This window comes from Neomonachus schauinslandi, chromosome 5 (assembly GCF_002201575.2).
Source record: "Neomonachus schauinslandi chromosome 5, ASM220157v2, whole genome shotgun sequence".
Lineage (NCBI taxonomy): Eukaryota > Metazoa > Chordata > Mammalia > Carnivora > Phocidae > Neomonachus > Neomonachus schauinslandi.
The window spans coordinates 121,882,436-121,905,331 of NC_058407.1; the positions used below are offsets into that span (position 1 = coordinate 121,882,436).

Sequence of the window (22,896 nt, forward strand, 5' to 3'; positions counted from 1 at the left end):
TAAGAGCTCTGTAAACATTTTATTTGAGAATAGAATTTAAATACGGAAGATAATAAATGTGGTATTGGTCAGACCCAGTGTAGCATATCTATATTTTTCTTTTTTTTAGTAAGCAGCACACATTTATGCATTAATGCTTGGATTTATATATCTCTCTCAATTAAAATTTCTACTTCTAGAACACACATTGCCCATGGGTGATGTAATGTGGCTAGTAACAAAAGAATGAGTATAGCAAGAACAGATCAACTGTTAGTTCATCTGTTTTTGTCTAAGAGAGCTTTTAAATTGAATAGAACAAATCAATGAATGGAGTAGAAGCATCTTTCCAGAATAAAAAGCAGCACCTCTCATTAATATTTCATAAGTGATTTAAGCCCTCAGAACTCTAAGTGAAGGACACATAAAAAAGTAATGAAAGTTTAATTTTTAATCCCAGAGAATCCAAGTAGTAGGCTGAACAATAATTTTAGAAGCCTATATGATGCTAAGGCCAGGGCTTGAATGCGATGTAGCAAGAAATGAATAGAATCTCCTTGACCAATCCTGAATCATCTGACCTCTCCCCACTAAGACTTCTGGTCAGTGGAAGGGAACCACATAGGAGAGACTGGTAAGAGAAGGGGAAGGAGAAGTGCCTTTTGCGGAAGTAGGAGGGCTTCTGGCGAAGTTGTTCCTTCTTAGAAGTGGAAAGCAAACAAAAATAAATGGCATAGAAAAGTAAGCTACATTAAATTTGGTGTCTGAAATGTGGGGAATGGGTACCTATTCTGCAAGTGTCATTGAATGACAAATGACTTCTTGCTAATCCAAGCAAATTCACAAAGCAGAAATTACACACCTATCTCTTTACAATGTAATGAAACTGGAAGTTAGTGATAAAAAAAAATTTTTTTTTTTTAAGATTTTATTTATTTATTTGACAGAGAGAGGCACAGCAAGAGAGGGAACACAAGCAGGGGAGTGGGAAAGGGAGAAGCAGACTTCCCGCGGAGCAGGGAGCCTGATGCAGGGCTTGATCCCAGGACCCTGGGATCATGACCTGAGCCGAAGGCAGACGCTTAATGACTGAGCCACCCAGGTGCCCCCCCCCCAAATTTTTTTTAATGTCCAAATACTTGGAAATTTATGAACTCTCTCTTAAATAGTTACTGGGTTAAGGAAGGAAATAGAAAATGAAATGAAAGACCATGTAGAAAATAACAAAGAGGAAATGCTAGATAGATATCAAAATCTGTGAAACATGAAGAAACTCAACTTCCAGGTAAAATCTTCAAAATCTTAAAGAGGAACTAAAAATTGGAAATGTAGGGGAGTACAACAAGCTGAAACACTGGAGATCTGTCTTCTCTCTGAACCTTTTATCACCTCCCTCTCCTCTTCCCGGTACTCTCTACCCTAGCCCTCTCAGCTGGCTTTGCACAGCATTCCCACATCTCCACACATCTTTAGATGGAATCAAATTCACAAAAGATTTCCTTTTGCTTTTTTAGGCATTGAAGCTATTCAGCTCCAGCCTTGGGATTGGTGGGGGCGGGGGGGGCTATGACTTTTGGTCTGCCTGAGTATACTTGTTATCCTCAAGGGGACATGCTGGTTAAAGTCTCATGGCTGTGACTCACTGAATAGTTCTTAAGAATAAAACCCAAATGGCAGAGAAAGAATAAGACCTCTGACAGCTGAAACTGGAATGTAACTGCAGCAAGCAAACACACTAGCTTAGGCTGAGGAGTATTTCCAGTTAAGCACATGTTGAAATTAATTTGAGCTTAGAGAGAGATGTTTCTAGAGATGGCAGGAAAAAGGGGAAATGGAGTGATGTTCAATAGTTTGCATTCTTTAGCATATTGGATTTGGAGTTTCAGCAGAGGTTAGAAACATTCGGTTGGTTTCTTAGCTCTGTTGTCAACACAGTCTTTCCACAATTGCTTGGCCATCCTGAACTTTTGTAATGGAGTGACAAAACATGCCATTGCTCAGGTGAAATAATTCTATTGGTTGGTGTAGTGGGAGCCAGGGAAAAGACTGAGATGGTAGCCCTGCCTAGTTGTGGAGGTGTGAGATTTACAGAACAGATCCTTGCTGTATGTAAAGGAGTTGCATGCTCATGGGGAGACTACAAACCCAATGGGACAAGTGAGACACAGAGGCTATAGGTAAGGGCATTTATCAAGAGTGCTACAAGCTATTCAGGGGAATCAAGAGGATGGCCAGTTCTCTCTGCTATGAACAGTATTGCAGGGAAATATGATAAAGGACTTCAACTCTCTCTTATATTAAGGTCAAGATATTTAACACCAGTGAATGTCAGTTTCCCTAATCTGTAACAGGAGTAGTAATATTAGTCTTCTCAAAAGGATTAAAAGGGATCATCCATTTATTTGTCTATTCATTCTCTAAATATTTATTGAACAATTTTGATGCCAGGCACTATGCTAGGGGATGGGTATATAAAATAGACAGATATTAAACAAGCAAGCATGCAACTGTGTAATTTCAAGTTGGGAAATGTATCTTGAAGGTAAGAAACAGTCCTATGGGAGAAAATAACAGGGCTAATGATGTTAGTGGATGGTCAGAGGTAGCTTCCCCAAGGATGGCACATTTTGGGTCTGAGGATGAGAAAGAGTTAGCAATGCAAAGAGTCAAGAGAAGGATTCCAGCTGGAAGTGCTAATGTAGCCTTAGAGACTGAATTGAGAAAAAAAATCTCAACAAACTCAAAGAATTGTGAAGAGCCTAGTGTGGGTGGAATTGCAAAGGAGAGGAAGAGAGAAACAAGAGTTAGGCAGAAGCTTGACCTTGTAATGGCTTTGTAGGTGGAGATGAAGAACCCAGACATGCTCAGTGCAAAGGGGAACAATTAGAATGTTCTTAGCACAGAGCCGGAACACCAGTGAGTGGTTACTAAAAGTTAACCTGAGGATGATTCTGACAGTGATGCTGGGGAGAAGAGAAAAGGAGGAGAATGTGACATGATGGAGTTTGCAATCATGTAGGTTCACACTTCTAGGTGAAACTAGACAAGTACTCCTGATTTTGGAAAAGCAGATTTTTTTTTTAAGGTTTTTTATTTATTTGACAGAGAGAAAGACAGCCAGAGAGGGAACACAAGCAGGGGGAGTGGGAGAGGGAGAAGCAGGCTCCCCGCGGAGCAGGGAGCCCGATGTGGGGCTCGATCCCAGGACCCAGGGACCATGACCTGAGCCGAAGGCAGACGCCCAATGACTGAGCCACCCAGGCGCCCCGGAAAAGCAGATTTTTAAAAGAATTAGATAAAAGATAAGTTTACTGATGGAGATATCAGAAAGGACACTGTTTCATGAGGCATAAAACGCTTTAATATTTTAACTATGAAATCATGAAACATAATAACAAAAATGTAAGGAAATAATTTTTAAAAAATTTTTAAAGATTTTATTTATTTTTTTATTTATTTATTTAGAGAGAGCCTGAGCAGGGGGAGGTGGGCAGAGGGAGAGAAAGAATTTCAAGCAGACTCTGTGCTCAGCGAGGAGCCCAATGTGGTGCTCCATCTCACGACCCTGAAATCATGACCTGAGCCGAAATCAAGAATTGGATGCTCAACTGACTGAGCCACCCAGGCACCCCAAGGAAATAATTTTTAATCCCTGTATGGCTTCTCTCATTTCTTATCACTCACTGTTTATTGTCTTATTTGAAGTAGGGCCACATCCCCTCCTATGTGCCTAAATTAACCCAAGACTGGTCTGCAGGATCAAGTCTTTATTTAGCTAAGGGGCATTTCCACCTGAAGCTCACTTCACAAGAAGCCCCATGTTAAACACTGCTGCATGGGAGGGTTCCGTCTTCAGCTCTTGGTTGGACCAAACCTATGCGCCAGCATATTTGGTTTGCTTTGAATTAACGTTTAATACTTTAAATAGATTTCTGGAATTGTTATATAAAAACAAATCTGGATACATAGCAGATACAAACAATGAGCACATGCATTAAGATGGGGCTTTGGGACCTGATCCATTCCAGATGTTAAAGCTTACTGCTGACTGGGCTCTAGAGCTCACACTTAAATTTCATATGAACTGTGTTTTTCAGCCCTGTTTATTTTAGCTTTCTCTACAGGAAACCATTCCTTTGTAAGAACTCTGTTTTTGTTGTTTTTGTTTTAATGAGTAGTTTCTTTTCAAGAATTAGTTCAGTCTGATGAATGCAAAAATCAGAAGCCATTTGGGTGTTCCACAGGCTAATGATTGTGGGTCACAGGCTATATACTGCATCTCTGGGCCTGAAGCAATCAGTGTTAGCTGGATTAATAAGGCCATCAATGAGAAATCTGGGCCTGGCCCACAGAACACTGGAATTCTGAACTGGCCCTAGTCATTTCTTTGCAAATGTGATCCAGTATAGAGAATGAATTTGACGTCCTGCCTGTATAAGTGACTCTGGTATGGCTTCACCTGACCTGTTAAGAAAAACTCCTTGTTAATATAAACCAGGCTTAAATATACATCATCTTTCTGTAGGTTATACTGTAATAACAAACAGTCAATAGCAGTACAACAAATCAAAAACAGTAACAAACAAAAAAATGTCTGTGGCTTACAGTAGTATGCATCTATCCTTTGCTCATGTAAACGTGTTGGTTTGGGGTCACTGGCAGTTCTGCTGATCTGCTTACCCTGTCCCATCTGTCCCTGGGACTCAGGCTCTTGATCTTGTAAGAAAAGAAAGTAAAAAATGGTTGAATCCTGCAGTGGCTCCCAAAGCTTCTCCCTGGAGATGGTGTATCACTTCCGCTCACGTTATGTTGGGTAAAGCAAACCCTGTGGTCAAGCCCAGTCAGTGGGAAGAATAATCATTAATTTTTCATGGGGAGGCATTGTAAGTCACATGGCAGTGAGCAGAGATGTTAGATCCCATTACAAGGAGGGATTTAAATAGGAAAAATAATACAGTCTATCCTAGTGCATAAGCACAAAAGAAAAAGGGGTTGTTATTGTGGGGGAGGTGAAAATTCACAAGTCCTACAATATATATTGAATGCAGGATGGGCTGCAACAATATTTGAGGTCACTTTAGAGCATTTAATGAACTTTATTTGTCTCTTTCAAAGGATTTGTGGTTAAGGTATTGTCATGTCCAGGATCCAGAGAGAATACAGGCTTTCAGATTTAATAAGGTTTCATTTCCACAGAGACAGAGAAATGCAGCCAAAATCAATTGTACCTTCTAGGTTTAGGGCCCTTGAGCCCTTTAAGTTCCTCTTAAAACATTTGGACTGCAGCTGCCTTTCTCCTTGCTAAAATCCTTGAATTTCATTAGCGAGGCCTTGGGGAATGGCCCACTTTAGCTTGCTCTGATGCTATTTGGCTGTTTTTCTTCCTTCTTGTCATCTTCTAATGGGCAAAATACAAAAGAGAGACTACAGTCTTAGCAGAGGAGTTTGGAGCCCTGGAGGATCAGAGAGCAGGGTGATACCTTACTCTGCGTTTCCTGCTTCCTGGTTTCCAAGAGCTAGTATGTTTGTGTTGCTAACAAAAATTGAACCATCATGCCATGCCTTAAAATTAGTGAATCAACGAGCGTTTGTCAAATACCTATTTGCAAAGTTCTATGTTAGATGCTAAAGGCATGACAGACATTTTCTCCTCCTTCAAAGATTTGCTGTTTGGTTAGAGAGATATTTAGCATAACTTTAAGACAAATATGAAATTCGTGTTACAGCTCTTAGAAAGAAACTGGTTTGGCATGAGTCAGTGGAAAGGCATGTGACTTTTAAGGTCTGTGTAAGATTCAATCATATGGCTGTACCCTAATTTATTTAATCACTCTCCTATTATTAGACACTTGGAATATTTTCAGTTCTTGTAATTATAGATCCACTCTGATGTGAATTCTTGTGTGTCTTTGCCTGTATCTCAAATGATTTCCTTATGATAGAGTGTTAGGAGTGAAGTTACTGGGTCCAAAACTGAACATTTTGAAGACTCCCGATGCATACTGTCAAATTATTTCCCAGAAATTTATATATGCTTCCACCAGTTGTGAATGGGAGCAACTGTGTTACCATATCCCTGCCAGCTTTAAGTATCAGAACTTTTAAAATCTTCCCTTTATTGCCCATTTCCCTTGGCCTGGGTGGATAATCCTTAAGGCTCAATGTAAACGTTATTTCCACTGCCAAATATTCCATAATCCCCTGTTTGAGTTCAGGGTTTTGGGGTGAAGTCAGTTTCCTTTAAGGCCTTTTTATATCACCCTTTCTCTCTTCTGAAATGAAATTCATAAGATGATATAATCTCAATACACATATAATATAAAAAAAAAGTTGGAAATATAAGATTTAGGAGAAATAAAGTAAAAAATGTACATATTTATTTATTGCATTATGTTATAAGCCCAGGCAAGCTAGACTTGAAAACAAAATGGAGCCTTATGCTATTTTCTCTTTGAGTCACCGTGAATGCCGCATACAGACCCAGGCTGACGTGGCTGTGTATGTTGGTGGCAAATTTTCTGAAATGGTTACCAGCTCTTGTCAGATTTCCAGGGAAAGAAAAACACACAAAACTTCCTTTGATTTGTACTCTACTTATAATCTTGGAATATTCAGTATTTATTAAAATTGGGCAAAACTATTTTGGGTTTGGTCTATAAAACAGAGCTAGATTTCACACTTAGTAATAGAACTGTCCCTTATATGGGTGTCACATGGGATGCAGGAGAATTTTTGTGTGTGACACAAAATGATCTCTCGCATTTCAGGGTGTTTAGTGTCTTTGGTCCCCAGTCACTAAATGCCAATAGTGCCTAGCCACTACTCTGTTAGTTGATTAAAACAAAAACAGGGGCACCTGGGTGGCTCAGTTGTTGGGCGTCTGCCTTCGGCTCAGGTCATGATCCCGGGGTCCTGGGATCGGGCCCCGCATCGGGCTCCCTGCTCGGCGGGAAGCCTGCTTCTCCCTCTCCCACTCCCCTTGCTTGTGTTCCCTCTCTCCCTGTGTCTCTCTCTCTCAAATAAAGAAATAAAAAAATCTTTAACAAAAACAAAAAATGTCTTCAGAGATTTCCAAAATGTCTAGCTGTGAGGTGCCTGGGTGGCTCAGTCAGTCAGGTGTCTGCCTTCAGCTCAGGTCATGATCTCTGGGTCCTGGGATCAAGCCCCGCATTGCGCTCCCTGCTCAGCTGCTCCGCCAGCTTGTGTGCTCTCTCTCAAATAAATAAATAAAATCTTTAAAAAAAGTGTGTAGTTGTGATACCTATTGAGAACCATTGTATTAAGTAATGATATAGCACCCCATACTTTCCCAAACATGGCACTCATACTTTTGGAAAAATATGCTTGCTTGTTGTAGGGTCCTTGTAAGCATGACTGACCCACCCAGGCCCTGGCACTTACTGATGCCTTGATAATGTTAGTTGAGAAAATGAATTAATATTTGGGTAGCTAGATCTTCCAAAATAATTCTATATAACAGGAGTAGTATCTATATCCTTGGAATCATTCCCAATTTTGTGAGAAACCTCTAGCGTTTCACCTTTCAAAATGTCAAGAATTGCAATAGCTATTCTTTAGTTCACATTTTTTATGAGTAGGCATTTTGCTGAGGAATTCACACTATTGTTTCATCTATTTGCTTCAACAACCCCATGAGCCAGGGTTAGATTTAGTAACTTGCTCAGAAGTGCAGGGGCTCTGGCCAGGTCTGTGTGACTGCATGGACTGTGCTCATGGCCCTTATAAGACATTGACTATTGATTTAAAACAGGTGATCTTTATTGTATGAAGGCAATTTCCTTCCGCTCTTAACTTTCTAAGAGTTTTGCTTTTCATAAAAAGGAACGCTGGCCATTTTTTTTTGACATCTATGGAAATACGTGGTTTATCTTATTGGATCCATTGAGGAGTGTAATTTATAATTTGTAATTTCAAATAACCTTGCATTATTCAAGTTCTCATATTTGATTGGTTTATAAGCCTAATGATAAAGTAAATTTGTTTTTCTAGAACTGTGTTTAAGATTTTTGTATCTATATAAATAGGTGAGATCAATCCATAGTTTCATCTGTGTTATCCATATTGGAATTTAATAAGATAGTTCTGAGAAAAATTAGTTGGAGATTCCTCCATGTTTCAGGGTACCTTAGAACAAATTATGGCAATTATTTGTTCCTTAAAAGTTTGAAATAATTGGGGCACCTGGGTGGCTGAGTCGGTTAGGTGTCAGACTCTTGATTTCGGCTCAGGTCATGATCTCAGGGTCATGAGATTGAGCCCTGCATCAGGCTCCATGCTCAGCAGGAAGTCTGCTTGAGACTCTCCCTCTCCCTCTGCCCTTCTTCCTACTTGTGCATGTCTCTCTCTCTCTAAGTAAAATCTTAAAAGAAAGTTTGAAATAATTGATGAGGTAGAACATTTTCTGGGAGTTTTGGGAGGGGAAGTAATTATTTGATAATGTTTTCAATTTTATCCATGGTTTATTGTCTATTCAGATTTTATTTTCCTTCTCCTTGAGATAATTTTAGTAATTTATATTTTTTCTGGAAATAACCATTTCAAACATTCAGCTATATTAGCATAGAGTTGTACAAAGAATTATCATTCATATGAAATGAATGTATCAGTATCTGTGTATTTGTAGCATTTTTCTCATTTTTAGTTTGTATATCTGTGTTTATTCTTGTTTCAGTTTTCTTTTTATTTTCTTTTATCTTTATTGACAAAGATGTGTCTTAAATATCCCTATCCCCCACCCTACTCTCAAAAAACAATTCTTGAATGTATTCTTAAATTTAATATTATTTTGTATTTTATTATTAGGTTTTACTTTTAGTTTTACTTTATTATCCCTCATTGTAATACCTTTCCCAATTTTTTAAGTTGACTTTTTAAATTCTTTCTGTTATCTACTTTTCTGTTTCTTTCTTTCAATAATAAAGCAGTTTATTTATTTATTTATTTATTTTTGAAGATTTTATTTACTTGACAGAGAGAGAGACAGCGAGAGAGGGAACACAAGCAGGGGGAGTGGGAGAGGGAGAAGCAGGCTTCCCGCAGAGCAGGGAGCCTGATGCGGGGCTCGATCTCAGGACCCTGGGATCATGACCTGAGCCAAAGGCAGACGCTTAATGACTGAACCACCCAGGTGCCCCAGTAATAAAGCAGTTTAGTCTACGACTTCTTTGATTACAGATTTGGCTGAAACTTGCATATTTTGATATGTTATCATATTTTGCTGTTTTCTAAATAATCCAAAATTATAAATTTATCTCCCCTTTCACATTGTAGAAATTAGTAGGAGAATGTTTTAAATATTCTTATGCTTTTGGATTTTATTTGGCTTAAGATTTTGTTATCAATATTTAGTGTTATTTTATTGTGCTGAAAAATTTCCCATATGTAACCTAAATTAGATGATAACTTATTCTGAATCTGCCGTTTTCTCATCTCCAAATAATCCACCATCACCAAGGTAATTTTGTTGATTAGGATTACAGATCTATTTTGTTTTTCTATTTAGGTTCGAGATGATCAAACCTTACTTGGAAAAGTCTGTGGCAATGAAACCATCTCTAACATTAAATCCATTACTAATAGTATCTGGATCAGGCTTAAAATAGATGCTTCTGTTTTAAGAGCTAGTTTCAGAGCTGTTTATCAAGTCGGTAAGAAAATTTATGCCTTAATTTTTAGGTGTTTAATTTGTCTGATTGTAACATTTTAATTTCTTGAAATAATTTAGTCATTTTATGTCCTTTAGTAGCAAGGAAAAAATTCTAAAAGTAATATCACATTCCTGTATATTCCTATGCAGAACTACTCTTTGCAATAAAAGTGAAGGCAAGAATCATTTATCTCTGAACAAACACTACTATCATTTTCATATTTACAGCTTGTGGAGGAGAATTAACTGGAGAAGGGGTCATTCGCTCACCTTTTTATCCTAATGTGTATCCAGGAGAAAGGATCTGCAGGTGGACCATCCACCAACCCCAAAGCCAAGTAGTTATTCTCAACTTCACTGCCTTTGAAATTGAAAGTTCTACCCACTGTGATACAGATTATATTGAGGTAAGAGTAAAACATCTTTGAATACTTGTATTTGATTGAATATTATTAAAAATATTATGTACATTATCTTCAGATCAGCTACATGCAACTAGTTTGTAAAGACCAATATCTCTATAGATTCAAAAATTCTCAACAAAATACTAGCTAACTGAATTCAGCAGCAAGTAAAGAGGAATATACACCATGACCAAGTGGGATTTATCCCCAGGAATGCAAGGGTGGTATACATTCAAAAATCAGCTAAATGTCTATGCTGCCCAGAGCAATCTATACTTTCAATGCCATCCTGATCAAAATACCAATGGCATTTTTCAAAGTGCTGGAACAAAAAATCCTAAAATTTGTATGGAACCAGAAAAAACCCTGAATTGCCAAGGAAATGTTGAAAAAGAAAAACAAAACTGGGGGCATCACGTTGCCTGATTTCAAGCTCTATTCAAAGCTGTCATCATCAAGACAGCATGGTACTGGCACAAAAACATACACATAGACCAATGGAACAGAATAGAGAGCCCAGATATGGACCCTCAACTCTGTGGTAACTAATCTTCGACAAAGCAGGAAAAAATATCCAATGGAAAAAAGACAGTGTCTTCAATAAATGTTGCTGGGAAAATTGGACAGCTATATACAGAAGAATGAAACTCAACCATTCTCTTACACCATACACAAAGATAAACTCTAAATGGTTGAAAGACCTCAATGTGAGATAGGAATCCATCAAAATCCTAGAGGAGAACATAGGCAGTAATCTCTTCGACATCAGCCACAACAACTTCTTTCAAGACATGTCTCCAAAGGCGAGGGAAACAAAAGCGAAAATGAACTTTTGGGACTTCATCAAAATAAAAAGCTTGGCACAACAAAGGAAACAGTCAATAAAACAAAGAGGCAACCCATGGAATGGAAGAAGATATTTGCAAATGACACTACAGAAAAAGGGCCGGTATCCAAGATCTATAAAGAACTTCTCAAACTCAACACCCAAAAAACAAATAATCAAGTCAAAAAATGGGCAGAAGACATGAACAGACACTTCTCCAAAGAAGACATACAAATGGCTAACAGACACATGAAAAAATGATCATCCTCATTAGCCATCAGGGAAATTCAAATCAAAACCACATTGAGATACCACCTTACACCAGTTAGAATGGCAAAAATTGACAAGGCAAGAAACAACAAATGTTGGAGAGGTTGTGGAGAAAGGGGAACCCTCTTACACTGTTGGTGGGAATGCAAGTTGGTACAGCCACTTTGGAAAACAGTGTGGAGGTTCCTCAAAAAGTTAAAAATAGAGCTACCCTATGACCCAGCAATTGCACAACTGGGCATTTACCCCAACGATACAGATGTAGTGAAAAGAAGGGCCACATGCACCCCAATGTTCATAGCAGCAATGTCCACAATAGGTCAAACTGTGGAAAGAGCTGAGATGCCCTTCAACAGACGAATGGATAAAGAAGATGTGGTCCATGTATACAATGGAATATTACTCAGCCATCAGAAAGGATGAATACCCAACTTTTGCATCACCGTGGATGGGACTGGAGGAGATTATGCTAAGTGAAATAAGTCAAGCAGAGAAAGTCAATTATCATATGGTTTCACTTATTTGTGGAACATAAGGAATAGCATGGAGGACATTAGGAGAAGGAAGGAAAAAATGAAAGGGAGGGGGGAATCAGAGGGGGAGACGGACCATGAGAGACTATGGACTCCAGGAAACAAACTGAGGGTTTTAGAGGGGAGGGCGGGTGGGGGGATGGGTTAGCCTGGTGATGGATATTAAGGAGGGCACTATTGCATGGAGCACTGGGTGTTGTCCGCAAACTATGAATCATGGAACACTACATAGAAAACTAATGATGTACTGTATAGTAACTAACATAAAATAAAAATTAATAATTAAAAATTAAAAAAAGGAAAAAAAAGATTTTCAAAATCTCTACACATGATTTCACCAATTGTATTTATAACATAATTTCTTATTTTTTCTGAAATCATTTTGCCAAAAATTGAATTTGGTGGGTATAAATATAATTTTCCCCATTAAAACATTGGATGAAAAAAAATAGTAAAATAAAATAAAGGAAAAAAAACTCCCACATGATTACCTCAATAGACGTAAAAAAAGCATTTTGCCAAAATCCAACGTCTTTTCATGATAAAAACACTCAACAAACTAGGAATAGAAGGGAAAATTGTGCAAAATTGTGAAAGTAGGCCCTTTCCTTACACCACACACAGAAATTAATTAAAAATGGATCATAGACCTAAGAGTGGGAGCTGAAACAGTGAAACTTTTAGAAGAAAACATAGGAGCATTTGTGACCTAGGTTAGGCAAAGCCTTCCTAGATATGACACAAGGAGCAAAACAACAAAAGAAAAAATAGAAAATTGGACTTCATCAAAATTAAAAACAATCTATTTTTAAAGTGGGCAAAGAATCTAAATACATATTTCCTCAAAGAAGATACACAAATAGCCAATAAGCACATGAAAAGATGCTGAATATCACTAATCTTCAGAGAATACAAATCAAACCATAATGAGATACTGCTTCACAAGCTCTGGGATGGCTATAATTTCAGAAGTCACAACATAGCAAGTGTTGGCAAGGACATAGAAAAATTGGAAACTTCTTACACTTACACACTGCTAGTGAGCATATAAAATGGTACAGCTACTTCAGAACACAGTTGCAAATTCCACAAGAAGTTAAACATTTGATCCAACGATTACCATTTGTCATTTGACCCAGCAATTCCATTCCTATGTGTATGTCCAAAGGAAATGAAAATATGTGTCCACACAAAAATTTGTACATAAATGACTACAATCATTATTCTTGGTAGCCAAAAAGTAGAAACAATATAAATATCCATCAACTGATGGATGGATTATTAAAAAGTTGTATATCCATACAGTGGAATATTATATGGCATTATAAAGGAATGAAGAAACGACACGTTACATGGATGAATTTTGAAAACAGGTTAAATGAAAGCAGCTAGTCCCACAAGACCATGTAGTGTGTGATTTTATTTATTTGAATGTCCAGCATGGATAATCTGAGCCTGGGGTTTGAGGGAAATGGGGAATAACTGCTAATAGGTATGGAGTTTCTTTAGGGGGTGACTAAAATTTATTTTTATGACATTAATAAAATCTTTCAGAAATAATTATTCTTAAGAACAGTTGCACTGGGTATTATATAAGACAGATGAATCACAGACCTGTACCCCTGAAACAAACAATACATTATATGTTAATTAATTGAATTTAAATTAAACAAAAGCAGTTTTCCAAAATAATATCTAACAAAATAAACTTGAATATACTTAAAAAAAATTTTTTTTTACTTAGATTGGTAGCAGTTCCATTTTGGGTTCTCCTGAAAATAAGAAATATTGTGGCACAGACATACCTTCATTTATAACATCTGTGTACAATTTTCTTTATGTCATATTTGTGAAAAGTTCTTCTACTGAAAATCGTGGTTTCATGGCTAAATTCAGTTCTGCAGACTTGGGTAAGATACTGACATTTTCTCCTGCTTTGCATTTGGGCCGAAAAAGTGAACAGCAGAAATAAATTATTATAGAAAATTCATCTATACTATAGATGTGTAGTTATCGACATTATAAAAATTTTAAAGTACATTCAAAGGCAAAGAAAAAATATATTTCGGGCGCCTGGGTGGCTCAGTTGGTTAAGCGACTGCTTTCGGCTCAGGTCATGATCCTGGAGTCCCTGGATCGAGTCCCGCATCAGGCTCCTGGCTCGGTGGGGAGTCTGCTTCTCCCTCTGACCCTCCCCCCTCTCATGCTCTCTCTCTCTCATTCTCTCTGTCTCAAATAAATAAATAAAATCTTTAAAATATATATATATATTTCCTAATCAGTATATATCAATAGTTAACTGATTTCTATTAATAAGAGGAAAACTAGGTTTTCTTAAGTGGCATATGAGGAACATGTTTCTTCTTCAGCTTCTAAGAGGTTATGATCAGATTATTTTATTTTGAATTCCAGGTAGTTTGTTGGTTAGTTATTCTAATAATGATTATTATTTTTATTTCAACAGCATGTGGAAAAATTCTGACAGAGTCAACAGGAATCATTCAAAGTCCTGGCCATCCAAATATCTACCCTCATGGCATCAATTGTACCTGGCATATATTAGTCCAATCTGGCCACCTGATTCATCTGATATTCAGGGTATTTCATCTGGAGTTTCATTACAATTGCACAAATGACTATTTGGAAGTTTATGACACTGGTTCTGAGACATCTCTTGGGAGGTAAAAATATATATATATATTTTAACTAAAAAATACTTCCTGCGTTCTTGCTTTCCTACTGCAGTGAAGGATGTTAAAATCTACCATGTTGTGTTATAAAAACAAGTTGAGATCAACCCACTCCTCAATGACCATTTCTACATCAGTAGAAATTGGTCTTCAGTAATTAAGTTTCGACATATATGTATACCCATGAAAGCATTACCAAAATCAAGATAATGTACATGTCTATTACTCCTATAATTCCTCACTTCTGTCCCTCATCCCCATCCCCAGGAAACCACCAACCTTTTCTATCACTGTAAATTAATTTGTATATTCTAGAATTGTATAAAAATGGGATTATATTGTATGTACTCTTTTTTTGTCTGGCTTTTCTTAGCATAATTTTTTGTTGGTGTTGTTGAGCTTCTTGGATCTGAGGGTTTATAGTTTCATCAAATTGAAAATTTTTTGGTCGTTATTTCTTGGAATAATTTATCTGTCTCTTCTCCCCTTTGGGGACTCTGATTACAAGTATCTTAGGCCATTTGATATTGTCCCACAGCTCACTGAAGAACTCTGCTCATTTGATTTTGAGTTTTTTGTTCTCTGTGTGTTTCATTTTGGAAAGTTTCTATTGCTGTGTATTTGAGTGCACTAATCTTTTTTTCTGCAATGTCTATTCTGCTATAAATCCTACCAAGTGTATTTTTCATCTTAGATATTATAGTTTTCATTTCTGGAAGTTCAATTTGAATCATCTTTTATATCTTCCATGTCTCTACTTTGCACATTAATTTTTTCCTTTAGCTTATTAAATCTCTGGGATACAGTTATGACTGTTTTAATGTTTTTATCTGCTAATTCAGTCATCTGTGTCATTTCTTGGTGTGTTCTGATTGATCAGTTTTTCTTCTCATTATGGGTTCTACTTTTCTCCTTTTCATGCCTGGTAATATTTGATAGGATGCCAGACATTTTCAATTTTGTGTTTTTGTGCAGTGGACATTACTACATTTCTGTATGTGTTTCTGAGCTTTGTGGGTTTTTTTAAATTTAATTTCCAGTTAGTAAAGGTACAGTGTAATATTTGTTTCAGTTGTACAGTATAGTGATTCAACCCTTCCATATAACACCCGGTGCTCATCACAAGTGCACTTCTTAATTCCCATCACCTGTTTAATACATCCGCCTGCTCCCCCTCCCTTCTGGTAATCATCAGTTTGTTTGTTATAATTAAGAGTCTGTTTCTTGGTTTGTCTCTCTCCCTCTCTCTCTCTTTTCTCCTTTGCTCATTTGTTTCTTTTCTTTTTTTTTTTTAAGATTTTATTTATTTATTTGAGAGACAGAATGAGAGAGAGAGAGCACATGAGAAGGGGGAGAGTCAGAGGGAGAAGCAGACTCCCTGCTGAGCAGGGAGCCCGATGCGGGACTCGATCCTGGGACTTCAGGATCATGACCTGAGCTGAAGGCAGTCACTCAACCAACTGAGCCACCCAGGCGCCCTGCTCATTTGTTTCTTAAATTCCACATATGTTGAACTTTGTTTTAGAAATGCATTAAAGTTCTTGGCAACAGCTTGATCATTTCTGGTTTTGCTTTCAAACTCACTTATTTATTGTCTCTTAAGAATCATTGTCCTTCATTGCTTGATATCCAGTATCTTGAGATCCACTGATTTATATCTTTTTGTCCAGACCAGATTTTCAGTTGTTTCAGGTGAAAGGTTATATCTAGCCCCTGTTATTACATCTTTGTTGGAAATGGAAATCTCTTGATTTCTTTTTTATTTTTTCTTAATTTCATTTTCTTTTTTCATCCATTTTAAACATTTTCCCTTTATTCATTATTTTCTTAACTTTATTTCATCTCCTAGTATTATTCTCCCTCTTTATTTTTTCTCTTACTCCTAATCTTTTATTTTTAAAACTTTCTTCTTCTGAGTAAAATTAGTTCTATTTAGCAAAAATTTAACATGGCTTGGTAACCAAACTTTTACTTCTGCATAGGCCAGCTGTTTAAAGATAATAGAGTCCACCTCTATAGGGCTCCCTATTCTAGGCACTGTTCTCAGCCTCTTATACACAGTATATGAACTCATAAAATTCTCAAAACAACTCTATGAAGTCGGTGCTATCATGATACCCATTTTAGAGATGGGAAAACTGAGGCATCAAGGTTGAGTGATCTGCTTAAAGTCATAATGCCTCCAGAGTGCCTGGGTGGCTCAGTTGGTTAAACATCTGCCTTCAGCTCAGGTCATGATCCCAGGATCCTGGGATCGAGCCCCACATTGGGCTCTCTGCTCAGTGGGGAGCCTGCTTCTCCCTCTCCCTCTGCTGCTCCCCCTGCTTGTACTCTCTCTGTGTCAAATAAGTAAATAAATAAAATATTTTAAAAATATAAAGTCATAATGCCTCCAAGTGATGGAGTTGACTCTAGAGTTTGTGCTCTATAAGTTTATGGTATATGCTTTCCCTTTATTGTGTAAGTTTACACATTTTTATTAATAAGTTCATTAATATGCTATACAGTGACTTAGTATAGCTTGCAATTTCTTGTTTGATTAAACTTCTTATGTATGAAAAGCCACACAGCTAGGTACACACATATAACCATTTCAGGGAAGTAACCATGAATAGGATGATCTTCAGCAACTTTGTAAATGTTTTGTGCTTGAAATATATTTGTTTTTAAAGGTTAATAGGGGGTATTATTTTTTATTTTTATCTTTACATGTCCTAATTTTTGGTACATCATTTCAAGTATACTAAAAGTTTTTAAATCTGTGTTCTTTCTTGGTTTCAAACAGATACTGTGGAAAATCAATCCCGCCCTCTCTTACCAGTAGTACCAACTCATTAATGCTTATATTTGTGGCTGACTCTGACATTGCTTATGAAGGCTTTTTAATAAACTATGAAGCAATTGATGCATCGGCAGGTAACAGAACAACATTGTATACTTGGTTTCACTCAGTCCATTACAAAATAGTACTATGAGAATACTTCATCCCTAAACCCGTGGCACATAATGAAAGCTAATTTAGAAAAGAGTATAGTGACTTCAGTGCCTTCCTTATTAAAAATAATAATTAGACCACAGTATTGTATCAATGTTAAATTTTCTAATTAACATAATTGTAAGTGTTCTGTAAGAGAATGTTTTTATTCTTAGGAATGATACATTGATATTTTTAGGGGTAAAGACATGCCATGTCTCTAAAATATTCTCACTTGGTTCAGATAATAAGTGAATGAGTAAGTTAGAAAAAGAGACAGAGATAAAGCAATGAGGGCAAAATACAAGTAAGTAGTAAATCTAGGTAAAAAGAATTTGGGAGCTAGTTCTTACAACTTTTCAAGTTTAAAATTCTGTCAAAATAAAAAGTTACTTATGAGACTGAAAGCTAATTTTAAGAAATTAGAGAAAGATTCCCTAGATGCTTATCTTTTAAAGCCCCCACCCCATAAATAAATAAATAAATAATTTATATAATATTATAATTAATTTATTAAAAACTTCCACTCAGAATCCCTTCCCAGTTTCTCATTTATTTCTTCTCAGAGTACCCTGCCACTATACTTTATTTTATGCAAAACTGCTGTTCTCTGGCAGTTTAAGTTCTGTGTTTGGGTAGTATGGCTTTAGATTTCTCCAGAATCCTGAGTGTGAGTGATTCATGCACTTTTCTCTCCTGAGGCCCCCATTCCAGGAGACAGTTTATTATCCAGCTCAAGCACATGGGAAATTGAATCCCCAGCAATTACAATAGTTTATGTTAAACAGCTGAAGTATTCACTGGACTTTGTCCAGGTGTTTAACATCCAATGACCAAAATTGGCTTTTTAAGAAATTACAGTGTGCACACAATTTTCCATACTTCTGTAGTTTTATCTGCCTCATATATTTGGCCCGAACCACACAGAATATTAGATTAGGATTTGAAGCGAGTCACTTGAACAATTTGGGCCACAGTTTTCTCATCTGTAAAATTAAGGAATTGGATTTGATAATCTTTGAGATGTCTTCTGGCTCTAATCAACTATAAATACAAGTTTAATTTGCTGCATGAATAAACTGGCTGTGTCTTAGATAACATACATGCTGGTGGGGCCTGCTGAAAATATTATGGAAATCTTTGTAAAAATGTGCAAAGTAAGACATAGCTCTGTAATGACTAAAGCAGCCCCACTAATACCACACTAGCTTATAAGGCAATAGCAAGTGCAGTAAGAACCAAGAGCAACCCAAATAATCTGGCAGAAAGGATATTAAAGTTAAATTTTAATTTTAAAAGAAGGTTTTCAGAAAGATAAAGTACAGGTAAAATAAAAGAAAGATGAGGAAAGGAAAGAAGCAAACTGGAGAGAAAAAGAAGCTGATAAAGAAAGGCAACACAGGACACCTGGGGGGCTCAGGTGGTTAAGCATCTGCCTTCGGCTCAGGTCATGATCTCAGGGTCCTGGGATCGAGCCCCGCATCAGGCTCCCTGCTCAGTGGGGAGTCTGCTTCTCCCTCTGTCCCTCCTCCTGCTCGTGCGTGCTCTCTCTCTCTCTCTCTCTCCCCTCAAATAAATAAATAAATAAAAAGAAAGATAACACAAGAAAAGATATTTGACAAAAAGAGAAGGGAACCCTGAGATGGCAAACTCCAACTCTTCGATCTGCCTGATCTGCCTCCCTGGGTGATAATCATTACTTTGGCTTCTGTCTGGTCCAGACAGGGCTGAAATCACAGACAAGGGAGTGTTCACTTTCTGTCTTTGGCCAAGCCTGGCTGACTACTGTGCTCCTGCCCTTTGCTGGGTGAACTCATCGGTCTGACTAATAGTCAGATATTCTAACCAGCAATCAGATGACGGACCCAGGAAGCCATAAGGCACACTCAAATTACCATTTTGGAGCCTGTTTCAGTTTCCCATTGGGCAGGACGTGAGTGAACTGGCTGTCATGAATTGTTGAGGGTGGCTTTGTAGGACTGTTCAGGGAGGGACTGATGTGGGGGTTGTGCAGACAACTGCCAGCCAGTGGGCTAACCCTCCAGGCAGTCTGAGTCCTAGGGGGCTGCCCACCTGGAAATAGAAGGTGTGGGATGCTTTGTTTCAGATGTCACCTTATTTTTTGTATTTTCCGCAGAAAACAGTCTCAGGAAAAAGCCCCAGTGGAAGCTTAATCATTGGCCCTCATCCTATTTTATTCCTCTAGCAGAAGTTATTTTCAGAGCAATAACGACAATATTCGGTTGGTGATTTCTAGTTCACAGCAGGTGTGAGTTTCTCTGCTGAAGTCTTTCCTGTCTTTATCTGATAAAGGTTAAATTTCCTGACTTGAATCCAGTTACTTTTCCATCTGTATTTCATGCCATAGGGTTATGATGTCAGCTCCTAAGTATGTGTTTGGAAGGAAAGAGATCAGTTTCTGGTCGTTACTTGACACCCTCCTTCATCTCTTTCTCCCTGAGTCCAGATGTGCCTGGGGAAATAGAAACAAAAAACTAACCAGTAAAATGTTTCTGGGTAGATATTCTGAAGAATTTTTTAGTAACATTATGAAACTAGGTTTTACATGTTTGCTTATTTACAGTACAAAATATTTGAATTTCAAAAGAATATAGTTGATTAGCTAACTAACTTTACTATTTTAAATTGTAATTTTATATTCTATTAGCATCTCCTGCATATGTATTAAAATAATCTTACCAAGAGGAGACTTTAAAGGTATGAGAAAGAATAGAGAAATAAAGAAATGATGCCTTTCTATTTTACTATTAGATGAAAACCCATATAACGCTTAGTCCAATGTTTTTCAAACATTGCAACATTCATGCCTCATTAGTAAGGTCAACCTAGCAACTTACTAGGTTGCTATCTGCATTTGTTCAAAGTATGGAACAGAAAAAAGAATAGAATAGAAAGTATCAGTTTATCATACAAAGTTTGGTGTCACCTCATGAAACCTGTTTGCAATATTCATGTATGTGCATGATTGATGTAAATGTATTTTTGTGGTGTGTCAGAAAGTTCAAAACACAAATCCAGTTTAATTACTTTTTTAATGAGGAAAAGTGAAGACCACCATTGAATTTTCCTCTCAAGAATGCACAGCTAGTTGGTTTAGAAGCTAAACCAAAACAATCCAGTCCCAACATCTAATCTATTTGTTTCATCCTGTCCAGGTGAGCTCTTAGAAATGCTCCAGATTAAATGTACTTGGTGTAGCTGGTAACATTCAACTCTGAGAGTATGGAAGGACCGTAGGGAACTTTCCCCTATTTTCTGCAAAAAAGGGGAGGGCGCTTTATAGTTGTCTGGGGAAATGGTAAGGAAGTGTCAGACTCACATCAATATAGGGTTAAAAGTGGGTGGCAGTGGGCTTTCCCAACCTCCCCATTCCCAGTTCAGAGTTCCCACCTACCCCATAGTCTGTATTTCATCAGTTACCCTGGAATGATCCCAGAAGAGGCATCTAAGAGTGAGAAGTTAAGTGATTACCAAAAGCGCAAAAGAGGGTTTCTTTAGAAGAAATGAATAGGGAATACTGTTTCTGTTTTCAAACTTCAGTCCGGGAGAGCAGTGTTCTCAAACTCTAGTGTTTATAAGAAACTTGGGGTGGAATTTTCTTGTTACAAATTCAGGTATCAGGTCCCCACCCAGAAATTCAGATTCAAATATGTCTAGGGTGGGTTTTCACCAATTCAAATGGTTCTAATAGAACTTCGCAGTTCCTCAGAGATTCTGGAAGTTAAGTCTTAGCACATAAATTGCTATAGAATTACAAGTGAGGTGTAATGGGGAATTAGACTTTAACTGGTCATGCTGGAAAGTACTTTCCATGCTACCGAAAGGCTGATGGCTAAGTCACAAGTTTTGGTTTGTAGGCCAGCCTTGACACTACCTCGGAGAAGTACCAAGCTCCTTCATTCTTTTCATCCACTTTGAACTCTATATTTTCTGCTCTGAGATATTCAGATATTTTCCTTCTGGGAAAGGTTTTTGGTTAGTCTATTGATCTTTTAAGATTCACTTTCTCATTGGTCAGTATGTTCTCCTATTTTTGTATATATGGGTATCCTACCACTTCACAGCTCAGTAGATTTATCCTATTTAATTTATTACATTTCTTCATCCTTAGAATGAAGGTGCTAAATGAAACATTTGTGATATTCCTAGTCTTCTGCTCACCTTCATTTCTCAATTGACATTCCTTGCATGGAAGAACCAGGGATTGTTAAAAAGCACAGGATTTGGAAAAGCGAGGACTTGAGTTTGAATTTTATCTTTGTCATGTCTGAACTAAGTGATGCTCAGAACTTAACCTCCAGGAGTCTGAGATCCCTCATCTATACCTCTCTAAAAAGTGGACATTGTGGCACATGGCTGTTTCACATAGTTGGGGAAGATTAAGTGAGACATTCTATGTGAAAATTACATAATAGCTGTAACCCACCATGACTATTCCAGGTTTAAAATGGAATTACTGAGGTCCAAGTACAATTTCACAATAGCTGCGTTGGTAAGTTAGCTTATATTCATATTCAATTAGTCACCTGTGAGGGGAAAGAAAAAGCCATGGCTGTGACTGCCTAGCAGCAAATTGTGGCAAAATGTTAGATTTTGGTTAAGGAAGGTTCTTTTTTCCTAAAAGAGAAACTGAAGCTGAAATTTTATCTTCTCTGAAGTCTTCCCTTTGAAGAATGTTAACCAAATATGCCAGCTGAAGCAGGTGATGGTTCCTGGGTTGACTATTCAGTACATTTTCAGGAAGTCTGAGATCATATGGATTTATACAGACATGGAAGTTTCATAAATGAAATCAGAAAGCACCGCCTATGGATTGATCACTAATGTAATTGGATAATCACATAGGTTATCGCAAATGGCAAAGCAGGGAGGTGGTGGAGCAGTTACCCATGATCTACCCATGCTCTCACAAGGTGACACAGTCTTCTGTGGATCAGTTCATCCTCTTCCTGTCTCCCAGATCAAATGGGACTGATGTCATCACTGCTTTGTGGATTAAGGATTATCTATGTTTTAGATTTTCCTTTTTGATAATGAACTGAATGCTATGTTATTAAAACTTATTTGAAATGCTTAGTGGAGGGAGAGATATGTTTTTAGAAAAATATAGCTTTGTGATTTTGTAAGGGTTCACAGAGGACATTTGTGTATTTTCTCTTTCCTTTCTTTACTTTTTTTGGTTGTTGTTGGGGTTGGTCAGAAAGAGAGAGATGTGAGGCGTGCTAATAGTTGTTTTTGATCTTCAGAGAGGTGCTTTTCCTTTGCTAGTTCAGCTGAATATAATGGATGGAAGAAATGTACTTTTCTCCTTCTCTTTGTAAATGTTAGACCATCATAAAAAGCAAACTGCCATTGGATCTGAGTTTTCCTTTAGCAAGATGAGATACAAAGAAAAGGCATTTTTAGGGGTGCCTGAGTGGCTCAGTCACTTAAGCATCTGACTCTTGATTTCAGCTCAGGTCATGATCTCAGGGTCATGAGATTGAGCCCCACATTGGGCTCCATGCTGAATGTGGAGCCTGCTTGCAATTC

General features: G+C 37.4%; 1 protein-coding gene across 1 annotated transcript in view; it reads left to right on the top strand.

Annotated features, from left to right (window-relative positions):
• The window catches only part of CUBN (cubilin), a 267,642-nt gene that overhangs the window by 41,102 nt on the left and 203,644 nt on the right, over positions 1-22,896 (top strand). Inside the window, exons 18-22 of the mRNA XM_021696706.1 lie at positions 9,503-9,647; positions 9,875-10,053; positions 13,424-13,589; positions 14,144-14,360; positions 17,155-17,285. Coding sequence (XP_021552381.1) covers positions 9,503-9,647; positions 9,875-10,053; positions 13,424-13,589; positions 14,144-14,360; positions 17,155-17,285 — 838 coding nt within the window. The remainder of the gene's footprint in view (positions 1-9,502; positions 9,648-9,874; positions 10,054-13,423; positions 13,590-14,143; positions 14,361-17,154; positions 17,286-22,896) is intronic.